This window comes from Odontomachus brunneus, unplaced genomic scaffold (assembly GCF_010583005.1).
Source record: "Odontomachus brunneus isolate Ranch 3 - 2012 unplaced genomic scaffold, Obru_v1 Obru_scaffold_030, whole genome shotgun sequence".
Classification (NCBI taxonomy): domain Eukaryota; kingdom Metazoa; phylum Arthropoda; class Insecta; order Hymenoptera; family Formicidae; genus Odontomachus; species Odontomachus brunneus.
Genome location: NW_022639480.1, coordinates 739,565 through 752,404, shown reverse-complemented (window position 1 = coordinate 752,404; position 12,840 = coordinate 739,565). Strand labels below are relative to the sequence as shown.

General features: G+C 40.1%; 2 protein-coding genes across 20 annotated transcripts in view; one reads left to right on the top strand and one right to left on the bottom strand.

The window, feature by feature from the left end:
- LOC116843231 (chitobiosyldiphosphodolichol beta-mannosyltransferase-like) overlaps positions 1–4,272 on the top strand; it is a 9,770-nt gene extending 5,498 nt beyond the window's left edge. Inside the window, exons 8-15 of the mRNA XM_032813477.1 lie at positions 826–860; positions 1,813–1,936; positions 2,061–2,111; positions 2,398–2,472; positions 2,559–2,713; positions 3,059–3,165; positions 3,307–3,535; positions 3,717–4,272. Of these exons, the coding sequence (XP_032669368.1) occupies positions 826–860; positions 1,813–1,936; positions 2,061–2,111; positions 2,398–2,472; positions 2,559–2,713; positions 3,059–3,165; positions 3,307–3,535; positions 3,717–3,874 (934 nt within the window). The 3' untranslated portion in view covers positions 3,875–4,272. The remainder of the gene's footprint in view (positions 1–825; positions 861–1,812; positions 1,937–2,060; positions 2,112–2,397; positions 2,473–2,558; positions 2,714–3,058; positions 3,166–3,306; positions 3,536–3,716) is intronic.
- LOC116843226 (zinc finger protein 271-like) overlaps positions 4,183–12,840 on the bottom strand; it is a 16,843-nt gene continuing 8,185 nt past the window's right edge. For 13 of the 19 annotated variants that reach the window (XM_032813461.1, XM_032813470.1, XM_032813463.1 and 10 more), the window contains 3 exons: positions 11,263–11,484; positions 8,840–9,225; positions 4,183–8,557 (listed from right to left, as the gene is read on the bottom strand). In XM_032813461.1, coding sequence (XP_032669352.1) covers positions 8,084–8,557; positions 8,840–9,225; positions 11,263–11,484 — 1,082 coding nt within the window. In that variant the 3' untranslated portion in view covers positions 4,183–8,083. The remainder of the gene's footprint in view (positions 8,558–8,839; positions 9,226–11,262; positions 11,485–12,840) is intronic. The other 6 variants (XM_032813455.1, XM_032813456.1, XM_032813459.1 and 3 more) reach the window with 2 other exon arrangements.

Sequence of the window (12,840 nt, the reverse complement as noted above, 5' to 3'; positions counted from 1 at the left end):
ATATATATATATATATATATATATATATATATATATATATATATATTCTAATGTCCGAGATTTTTTTTCAAGTATGGAAAAGATAAATATTTAAAAATATTTATGAAAAATATTTATCATAAATCTTCCATGAATTATGAACTTTTTCCATAAAAGTATTTATGAAAAATGTTTTTCATAAATACTTTTAAATATTTATTATAATCATTTTTATATCTGAAAATCTCGGACATTTGAATATATATTTATAAAATATTTAATATCTATATTTCTAAAATATTTTGTAAATATTGTGTGCTGTCTGGGAAAGCGTTTGTAGCTGTAAGTGGAACCTCTCCCCTGCGTATCTTGATGACGTTGGAGAAAGAGAGAGAGGGAGAATTCTTTAATTCATCGATAGATCCATCGCATGATGCGTAAATACAGCAAATGCGTAAATTTGCGCATCATGCGATGGATCCATCGATGAATTAAAAAACTCGTCTAGAATTGGAAATCCACGGTGTAAGAAGTGCAATTAAAACTCTCGCGGATCTAATTGTCATCACGATACTACTTTTGTAGAATCAAGATTTTCGTAATACATAATATGTAACGCTACTTATAACTAGTCTCCGCGATGACAAAGTCGACTCATAGGGCGCGATAATGATAAATAAGAAAAGGAGAGATGGCAATAACGCGTCAGTTGTCGGACGAAGCTTGAACGAGAAGCGCTTTCATACTCGTAACAATGGCGACCTCCGTATTTACATTCTTCCTGTTGCTGTTGACAGCGTTGATATATCACCATCAGTTCCCACCGGCACAATGTTTGCTCATAAGAGCCGAGGTGGAACCGAATAACCGGCCGATAATAGGTAAGTTTGCGGAATCGTTAGAACAACCGAATGAATTTTCTCGAGAGAAACAGAATTTGACGACTCATTTTCGAGAATCGAGCAGGCGAGTTCGAAGTTCAACGAGAAAGAGCATCTTCGAATTCGACTCGAATGCTGATTACATTACATGTAGAGAGATCCGAATCGTATGATACAACATAATATTTAAAATCGGAACATAAGACGTCTTAAAGGTCATCTTTAAGATCATCTTTCAGACGATTTACGTATAAATTAAGGCGTTAAAGGCGTTTTAAAGATTATCTTTAAGATGTCTTATGTCTCGATTTTAATCCTAAACATTATATTGTCTGGAATTCCACCGAATGAAATTTTGATGCTACTTTCGACCTCAATATTTTATTTTAACGCTTGCTTCGATACTCTACAGTCTGTATCAATCTCTGTTGATTTTATTTAATCTATACTAGCTTTGTCGAAAAGTCCTCTTTAAAACTTACAAATGTTATTCTGTGACTGAGAAATGACTCGTCGATCGACAAGTTATTTCTCACCGGGGAGTTGTTTGCTATTTTTAGCAATTTCAATTTCCATGTATATAAGTACACATATTCTGATCTTTCAGAATATGCAGATGTTAGAAAGTTAGGTCCTTAGTATGGCTAAAATTTTGACTCGTCTAAGTTGTATGATGAACAGATTCCAGCTCAAAAATGATGGGATGAATTTAAAAATGATTTCGATGCGAATACATATCATCGTTACATTGATTCAGATTGAAATTTAAATTGAATCTCATGTGTTATCATTATTCTCACGGATAACGCCGAAACGACTTATCAAAATATATGTATGATATCTAGCGTCGATAATCACATTCTTATTAGTGTGAAAATTATCGTGCAGATAATTTAGGAGAAAAGTTGTATGTATGCTCGCCATAATAAGACGGAGTACGTTTGCTTCCAAGGTATTCTAACACAAGAGATAAGTTACGCCTTGAACAAGAAGTTCCCCGGTCAGTATCACAGCTACATCGCCGCGTCGTACGTGAAGTTCGTCGAGGGTGCTGGTGCTCGGCCCGTCCCGATCTGGTAATCATTGACAGTCGTTACTGTCTCTTACATATATGTGTTTGAATTTTCCTCGGCGATTTACTCGATAAACGCCTCTTCCTACCTTTCCCTCTTTTCAAAACCCGCGTATTCAACTTTGCAGGATCGGTGGAAATGATTCCTATTACGAGGATGCCTTGCACAAAGTGAATGGGTACGTAGCCGTGGTCATGTGCAATGAATGAAGTAATAATCGCACGTTTTCACATTGTTTGTTTTTCTAGAATTTTACATAGAAATTTCAGAAGAATTTTACATAAGAACGTTGCGACGAAAACATGTACTTTATTCGCTGTACCGAGAACGAAAAGATTATTCTCTTGTGGAGTCAAATTTTACTTCTCTTCTTTTGTGTAAAATTGACGAAAAAAACAAAGAGTTCTGTGCTAAGTGTATATTCGCGCGATTCTACAAGTGGAAAATAACTTGTTTCTTTTCAGAGTTCTGTGGCCAGGAGGTGCGACGTATTTTAATCAGAGTGATGGATACGCCGATGCAGGCGCCGCGATTTACAGGTCGCTATAGATGGAACCGCAAACGATACGAAGTTTGAATTAGACGTTTTGAATATAATTTCTTTGTCATATCTATTTGTTAATAGAATCGCAAAGAAAATTAACGACAGAGGCGAATATTTTCCGATACTCGGCATTTGCCTCGGCTTCGAGTTGCTGACGTACGTGGCGGCGAATGGTGTTGAGCACAGGACCGATTGTTCCAGTCTCAATCAGCCTCTTGCGCTGGAATTCAAGCCTAGTAATCTTTTTTGTTTTGTTCAAAAAATATATCTTGAAAAGAAATATCATGTTCACATTTTTGATCTTCAATTCTTGTGTTTGTATAACAAATTGCAAAATGTAAACTTTCTTTAAGCTCTATTCTCTCATTCTCTCATTTTTTAATCACTTAAATATTAATGTAGTTGACATTTTATATATATATATATATATATATATATATATATATATGACATCTAAAATTTATACAGATCCTACAATTTCTATAACTGAAAACCGTCTGAATAATTTCTTTCAAACATGCGCCGTTATTTATCTTGTATGTTTTTCCTCGCAAGGTACTAAATATAGAACTTTCTTTCAGATTTTAACAGAAGCAATTTGTTTAAATATGCCCCGTTGGATGTCGTAAAGATTTTGAGATTGGAACGCGTCACGGCGAATTATCACAGGTTTTGCGTCACAGAAGAGGTGAGCGTCTACTTATTAGAAATTACAAATTTTGAAAATATAAATTCGAAGACAAAATGACGTAATGTATAAACTAGATCGCGTAAATTGCACGAAGAATTAATATTGTCGCGGTATTAATTGTCTCATTGTGTACCGCAGAGTCTGCGTCGCGTCAACTTAACACGTGAATTTCGCGTGATGTCGCTCAATCACGACAAACTGGGTCAGGAGTTCATCTCCACGCTGGAGCACAAGAATTATCCGTTCTACGGTATTCAGTTCCATCCGGAGAAGAACATCTACGAGTGGAAGACTGGCAAGAATATTCCACACGGGAGCAGTGCCACTCGAGTGGCTCAGTATTTCGCTGATTTCTTCATCAATGAAGGTAAGCAATACTTCGTAGATATTCTTCCGAGATTACAATCTGTAGATTAACCGAGTACGGATTATTGATTCCACGACTCTTGCTGAGACAACGACCGAATTCGTCGTGTCTGAACTTCCTGTTTACGATCTTCATTCCGAAGATACGAAGAGTGAGGTCGAATTTTTCTTTTATGCCGCAGCCCGTAAGAATTCGCACATATTCAGCACGCCACAAGAGGAGGAACAAAGTCTGATCTACAATTATCCTGTCACCTACACAGCCCCGCATGGCTCCGCATACTTACAATGTTACATGTTTAAGAAAAACGATCGCTCGTTTTGCAAGAACGATCTATAGCATGTAAGCTTGGAGTGAATTTTATTCTTAAGGTAGAAATGTCGTTTCTTTCTCACATACAAATGTCATCTCCTCGTTCGTGTATAATATAAAGTAATTTTGTAAATGCGTACGCGCGTTTCGGACTTTCGCTCTGATAATTGTGTGTACGTGTATGTACGCGCGCGCGATATATCGATATACAAAATTACCACCCAGTTAATTGTGTGAATCTTTGCGAAACAATAATCAAGTGTTGCGACAACGACGAGTGACGGCACTGGGGAACATACACAACAAACAAAAAGATAGTACGCGTAATTTCCACATTTAACATAACACCAGTGTATATTGTGTCACAACTGGGATACATAATATTACAATGGTGCATAATAAAATTCTATACATATTTCGTTCTATCTAAAGTAAATCATATTTACTCGTATCTCTCGCTCGCTGTCACTTCCCTTCTCTCGTTCCATCGGGTTCCCGCTCCGAAGCGAGGCGTCACTATTGATTGATTCACGTAGTGAACGAGTTATCTCGTCTGAGAAGATCAAAATTACATGTCGTTTACGAAGCATAACAGTGTGTAATGCAACAACACCGCTTTGTCGCAAATAATGCCGCTGCTCGCCTCGAGTCGGAGACGGGCGCCCGGAGACCTGGTGCTTGCTGACGTTCACTATTCATCCCTTTTTATCCCTTTAAACAAGCCCGAAACTAAACCTCTTAAAAGCACGAACCAACTCTTAGTTTTTATTCTTGTAACGTATTATAGTATTATCATTAATAATAATTAATAGTAATTCATATAAACATTATTTCTATCTTTATTCCTGTTACATGTATAGTAATGTCGTTTCTCATAAGGGTGATGCCGAGGTCAATATAGCAGACAAATTATTTTTTTTTTTAATTCCTCCCGTTTTCTACCTGTTTCCCCCTTTCACTCTTTACACTCGGAAATTTCACTCTTTATCTCTCGGAAGTACATTTCCCCTTCCTCCGAGGAAACATGGGTTTGTGGTCGTGTTTGCCCCCCTGGTGATTAACTCATACTTGTGTATGTTACACAGTATATATACATAATGTATATAAGCATGAGCAATATATATATTATACATATATATTTGTCTATCCCGTATAAGTTCACGATGGGTCACCTCTTTACCCATCTCTTTATCGCCAGCTCTCTTATCACTCTCCTTCTCACTTCTTTTCTTTTTTTTTGTCTCGCTGAGGATATAACAAAGTTCTACGACGTATGTTTCTATATGATCGATGCCATTTATGAGGTTAACCCTGCAATACACTCAAATTTTGCCCCGGTTTCATTACTTTAAATAGTAAGTATGATATATCTCTATCCGCTCGTATATACCTATATAGTAATATATATATATATATATGTGTATTTATATATATATATTTATATATATCCGAGATTGCGCCACATCTCGAACATCTCTCTCATGACGTACACGCGTATGCGAATACGCGTTAATAAATCTCCTCTTTGTATATAATGCCTATCTGTGATATATAATTATATGCTATTAATATTATACATAATTATATTTAGCGCAAACGGCGACAACAGCGCGACGATCGGACCTGCGATCTCATCTTCATTTCCTGAAAGTCGCTCTCTCCCTCCCTGTCTCGCATTTGCAAAAATTATCGACAAAAATCACCGACAAAACTCACCGACGACCACCCGCAATGCGACCACAGCCGCGTCGCACTGTCGCGTCTTCTTACCACTTCTCTTTACTTTTATCTTAACGGTAAATATGAAATACATGGCCTTATACGACGATCGCTTAGTGTTGTAGTGTTTCTACCCCTCTTTCCTCTTAGTGGCGAATCATACAAAATTGGGATCGTTAACCATTGTGAATTTAAAGCAGGGGAATTAAAAAAAACAAGTGAAACCGTTATTCTCGTATTACACGTTAATTTAAGATTTCAATTCACACGAACCTCTGTCGCTTTCAATCCTCTCGCTACGTGATTGGTCGAAAAGCGATCGCGTACAGATCAACACGACAACATTAAACATAGCTACACTATTCTGTGGTCATACAACATGTCCATAAGAAATCTGTACGGTCAGCTAAAAACGTTCTCAATACTTGGAAGAAACGACAACTATGGCCAATCGTCGTTGCTAACGAAAGGATTAAAATTTGCGTCTGCAGTTCGTGGTACATTTAAGGTCCGGTATCAGTGGTAATCCGTTATTTGCAGGTGTCTGTCTCTGTCTCTCAAGCGGCTGAGCCATATTGCACTCGACCGTAACAGCTAATAAGATTATATTCGCTAATAACTAAGTAAAAGCATAATTATCTACAACATGAATTCACGCTCGAACAAAATCGAAGATTTTCTATTACTGCCGAAACGCACACTAACGAGCTATAGATCATTCTGTGACTCGTATGTATCAACAACTTATATCGCGACAATACCGGGAAAGTATCTTGATGAAATTATTAGGACTAGTATTTACCATTCTGTGTGTAATTACTGAGAAAAACGATATGCTTGTCCAACTTATACAAACTTTCGTATCGGTTTTTAATGAATAATATACTTAATATACAGAGTGTGGCAAAATCGATGGTACAAGGAGTATTTGAATTTTCATGCAAAGATAAAGCGCATTGATAAAGAATAAAATATATTAAATATAGAACGGAAATAAATATTTTTTTGCCGCGACGTTTGACGTTCGATAAAAATAATATTATAGAAATATTAATCTTTTTTTCGTTCCTTCTTTTTAGACTTATTTGATTAAAGCTTAATTTTTAACAATTTCTGTATCGTTGATTCAATCAAGGAGGAAAAAATTAAATAAAATTTCAAATTTTGTACTCCTTATATAAATCACAAATATAATAAATGAAACAATAATTTATAAACAAAATAAATAAATATTATATAGCACGAGAGTAAATATAATTTGTAAATAAATACTGAATTATTCAATAATTTATATTGATAAATGTAATTTCATTGATTGTTATCAATATTATCTTTATAAGTATCACTATCATTTGTTGTCAATGAAATGTTAGTTGTTTTATCATAGAAGATGTCGAGAAATTTTATTTGATCTTCACATGAAAGATCGTCTCAATTTCGGTTATACCATAGATTGAATCACACTCCATATGAAAGTAGTCATATACATTGAGCCTATCCCAACTGCAAAATTCAAAATACCACTCCGAATCTGAAATGAAACCGCCACCGAATTCTTACCAAAAGAAAAAAATTAATAATGTAATTGATACGCTTTCTGTAACGCATTGCAGCAAAATAATGCTGAGAGGTCAATAACTAACGTTAAGCAACGTTGGTCACGACTGTTAACCGCCACTATAATACTCATACATCGTCACTATACTTTGATTTGTTTGAAAAATCACCTCCGTGACGCCGATTTTCGTAACGCTGCTAACAGCGAACGCATTTTCTCAATCGTATTCGTGTGAAATCAAAGTATTGATTATAATTCAATGCAAATTCGTCGTGGACATCGTAATTAGTGCCTCTCTGTTAAAATTACGCGATAGTTACTTAAAATATGTAAAATTACCGCGTTCTGCCTGTCACGTAATTACAAAGTTGTCCCTCGGACACTACGCTTTTCTCGCATAGATTTGGAACGTAAACACGCATGCAAGATCGTTACCACAGTCGACATACTTATCAAGTACAAGCATAAATAAGCGAAACCAAACCTTTGGGAAATACACCATGCTTGTCGCGAGGAACAATCGATGTTCCAATAGCGCGTGTACAACCGCTGTACACCGTATCGTCCCAAGTTTCCTTGCCAAACAAAAATGGTGTGTACATGTGTGTGTACGTGTATGTCTACTGTGCTTTCTCCTGCTGCTATGCCCCGCTGCTGTTGCAGACGCGTCCACCCAAAACACCGATGATCCTCGACGACGGCGTATATATAATCCATTGTGATCCAGCGGTCATTGCGAGGAAACGATGAACGGCGCACAACTCCTTCACCGACTCTTCAACACAATCGTGTACCTTAAGTATTACGCGCACATATATATATATGTATATATCACGCACATGTATCAAATTCAAATGCATCCTCCCTCCTCTTCTTCTCCTCTTATCCATCGGTATCTTTTCCCTCTGCGTATCCTTTTCCTCTGAATTTGGTTTTTTTGTCTTGTTTCGTATATTTTCTTAGTACGACGTTAGTACACCCGGCGGAGTGGGCACGACCACCGTGTGCTGCGGCACCACCGGGGGTGCCGGCGGTGCCAACGGGTGTCCCACGAGCACCGCCGCCGCCGGTATTGGCAGAACGCCGGATTGCGGTATGGCCGACGGGGTGCTGACCTGCGTCGGCGGACCCTCGGCCGCGTGTTTACGCAGATGTCTCAGCATATTGCCCTTCTCGACGAAGGTCTTGCCGCAATCTGGGCAACTGTGCGGTCGCTCGTCCGAGTGCGAGCGTCTGTGCGAGACCAAGTGTCCTTTGCACATGAAATCTTTGGCGCACAGGTCACAGCGGAACGGCCTCTCGGCGTTGCTGCCCTTATTGTGCGAGCGCATATGAAATAGGAGATTGCCCTTCAGCGGGAAACTTTTGCCACATTCTGTGCACACAAATGGACGTTCACCAGTATGGCAACGCATGTGATTCACGAGATGTTCCTGTAACAGAAAATTTTCAGGCATATGAATTACTGCCGATTGGGCGCGATGAGCGTATTGAAGAAGCAAACAAACTCGGCTTCTCTGCTGTAAGTATCGCATGCATGAGAGTTCAACAAAGACGAAAGTAAAATTTCACAGTGAACAAAATCAAAGAAAGTAAAAAAACTGACAATAAATGATAGCATGACGTTGAAGATAAGATATCAATGCAATTATATTAAAACTTGATCGAGGACTTGAGTGAAAAATTTATCTGTAAAAATTAATGAGTGAACGTACCTTTCTTGTGAACGGCTTGGAGCACACGTTGCAACAGTGTGAGGAATCTCCGGTGTGCTGACGGAGATGATTATTGAGGTGTTCTTTCCTGGTGAACGTCCTCTGGCAAAACTCACACCTGTGTGGAGATTCGCCAGTGTGGATGCGCACATGATTCGTCAAATGCTCCTTACGAGTAAATGACTTGGAGCAGAAGTGACATCGGTGTGGCGATTCGCCTGTATGTTGACGCACGTGATTGGTCAAATGTTCCTTCCGCGTGAAGGATTTGGTGCAATACTGGCACTTGTGCGGTGACTCACCCGTGTGCTGCCTGACGTGGTTCACCAGGTGATCCTTCCGCGTAAATGCTTTCGGACAGTATTGACAGCGGAAGGGCGTCTCCCCTGTTCAACATTTTACAACGAGTTCGCAACTTTTAAGAGAGAATTCTACAGAGTCATTTAGAACGTGGTGTTATCCTGCACAAGGCGAGTTTGCCCGATGCAACGCACAGAGAAAGAGAGAGAGCACAATATCGAACACATTGTGAATTAATGATGCGGCTTATTTAATTTTATTGTCGCGTTCACTCGATTAAAGAAAATTAGGACGTTATTTGGAAAGCATAAATATGTTATTTTTTGTATATAAAACAATTTAATATATATTAAGACTGTTATATAACGAGTAATTGAGTTTGCATCAAATTTAAACGTAAAAGGAATTCTACAAAGAGCCGAGCAAAAAACGAGATACTAAATTCTGCATGATAAAAAAAAATACTATACATGGTTGACTGCTTACTCTCTTTCCGAGATTTAAATTATTTATTAAGTAAAATCGGACATGTATTGACGTTAATAATTCAATATTGAGAAACTCAAGACTGTTTGTCTGATATATACAATTCCAATAATCGCCGAAGGAAATACTGAAGAATGCGTGAAGAAACCGCATCGTAAATTCATTCGATATCGCCCTGTTCTTACGTTGCATCGAAGAAAAGTCAGCTTGTACAGTGATGTGTTAGCACTTCGATACCTTCGATATATATTCTCTAATTTCATAAATAAAAATACTGCGATATGCTACCATTACTTTGTGTAAGCGTGAAACTCTCTATTCCGCGATATTATTAAGCAAATACATGTACTGATCTCTCTTCTTGAAATTCAACGTCTACTATCAACTAGATAACACTCTATATAACGTTGAAATTAAACGGATCTCGAAACTCGTGTCGCCCAACGACAGCGAGGTGAAGCTGACTGACGAGCAAAGGAATTATTTACAAGTCTCTATCGTGAAACACAAGACTAGACTGATAAGATTTTTGTAAGTAGGGAAATGCGAATTAGTCGCGAACATTTATCAAAAAAAAAAAAAAAAGGGAGAATGTACGAGCACGCTGAAATAGCTGTTAATAAGAGGCACGCATGAGAGCGGTGTATTAGGCAGAACAGCAGATATTGTTTGTACGAGGCGAGGGAGGATTCTATGATGATGTGGGATCTCATGATGATCTGACCAAGTTAGACGCGACGTGATGGTAAACGTTAAAGAGACGTACGTACGACGAGCGACTGTATGAGTGCCACGGTGAAAATTCATGGCGATTCACCCTCTAAAACAATACGATCAATTCCCATGCAAGTGTCTGATTGTCAGCTAAATACGTCACACACATATACACGGCGTCTCCCTCCTGGATGAAATTCATTGACGGCAGAATCCTCAAACGTTATTGGAGAAACTAGGATAACCGGTGAGAGGGAAGTACAGCGATCTCAGTGCAGTCGCTAAAAAGCGGCTGAAAATGACGGTGTTTTCTCGCGATTTAAACTTCTGGATCGACAGGACACTCCATTCTTCGTTCAATTGCGACCGGGACGAGAGCTGTAACGACGTTTCCACTTAATCGTCAGTTCGAAAGAGATTGGAAATCGAAAACGGGAGAGGCGTGGCGGAACGGTAAACTGCCTTCGACATTCTATATCTCCGAATTCGTCGAAGATTCTGCCGTTTAAAAAGCGAATTCGCGCTTGATGGAGAGAGACAAGGTACCCTGGAAAACTAGATCGAGATGTGACAAGACCGGAAGCGTGATGCGGAAATGCGTGTTTCGACTCGCGTTTAATCCAACTACCTAAAATGCGCTATATGACACTACGTACAAGATGACTCTCGGAATTTCTAACTGATCTCTTAATTCTATCAGAGAGACTCTGATCCTCTTTCTTTTCTCCGTTTCCCTCCGTGTGTCTTCTCTCTTTGCCTTTCTATACACGTATATATATACGTATATATATGCATGTATATGTATGTATGTGTGTATATATATATATAAATAGACCACGAAAATACAACTACTCTTAATAGAGACAAAATAGATAAACGATTATCGGTTGCCCGTGAAGTGAACATCTGCCAACCGCTCTCACCTGTGTGTTGGCGGATGTGGTTAACAAGGTGTTCCTTTCTGGTGAACGATTTGGAGCAGAAGCCGCATCGGTGTGGAGACTCACCCGTGTGCTGGCGAACGTGGTTGAGGAGATGCTCCTTTCGCGTGAACGTCTTCGAGCAGAAGTCGCAGCGGTGCGGCGTCTCGCCCGTGTGCCACATTATGTGGTTCGTGAAGTGCTCCTTCCTCGTAAACGACTTACCTGCATGGGACGGCAGCGTACAAATAGAAAAAACCAAAAACAGATGCATTTCAATTATATTGCGGATATGCGAGATGTGAGATCGGTGATAGGTCGGTCGCGAGAGTTCGCTCTCTTTTTCTCTTTTATGGTAAACGCGCGCGTGGGACGATTCCAAAACGGATTATCGATTCGCGATAATCACGACAGGGCGATAAATAAAAGGAAAGAACGCACAGTTTCGTGATAGTGTGTGGCTTGTGCTATTCTCGCTGATGCGGGTAACGAGCTTGTTGCGCGAGCTTCCCCGAAAACGCTTCGCCCTTTCCGCCATGCGGAAGTTCTTTAAAAAAAAAAAAAAAAAAAAATAAGCTATACCAATCATAGAACCGTCTTGTTCTTTGTCAAAACGCGCGTATAAACGTGTGCGTGTCTCGTGAAAAGTCGCAGAAAATCGCGACGCAGAGCGATCTCCCTGTTCGAAAAGTCAGACGCGGTCAACGTGCATCTGTATGTATACAAGTATCACGTGACATGTATATACCGGCGCGCATGCTTGCAACTCTGTCGAACGAAAATACAAATTTCGAATTTCCCACTTTGCGAATTTCGCTTCGCTCGCGTCGCGATCGGGAGAGAATCGTCCACGACTGACACTGTCGAGCAGCCCGATCAGCTTCCTGGACACGCGGAAGGTCGATACGTGCGAATTCGACCGCACTTTGTAGCAAGGCGTCGGATTTGTTGCAACATCCGCGCAAAGGGCGAACGGAAACGCTCTCTCGCTCGCCGGCGCGCAGCAATTCGACGGACATCGGGGTCGAGATAATCGAGAAAACACGTACGAAATCCCGCCCGAGCACCGTTGCAATTATGCATCCAAATAAGAGCAACCAAGTGCGGACGACGCGGGGAGCAGGATCGAGCTCGCTCCGACTCGACGCAGCACAAAGAATCGAAGGCACCGCGGCAAGGACGATGCGTTCCGGCGCACACAGAGCGGTCGGGCGGAAAGCCGCGAAACAAGCTGCCGCGTAATGAATTATTATTTGGCCGTGAAATTGGCGCATGCAAAAGCGAAAAAAATACACGAAAGCTGGACTGCTCGCGATATCGGGACTCAGGTGGAGTGAAAAATGAGAATGAAGAAAGGACGAGAGATAGGGCGAATGAGGGGGCAGCGGAGAGTCTCAATACAAACCGCTCAAATTTACGAAATAGCAAGTCATGCCATCACAGTTCACGGCCAGACGTTGGGTGCGAAATAAAGGGCCCCTTGTGGTGGAGCCGGCCGGCTGGAGGCTCGCGCGATTCCCGAGGACTGAAGAGAAGGAAAAGGGGTCCCGTCCGCGGGCGGGTAGAGACGGGTGGGCGGGT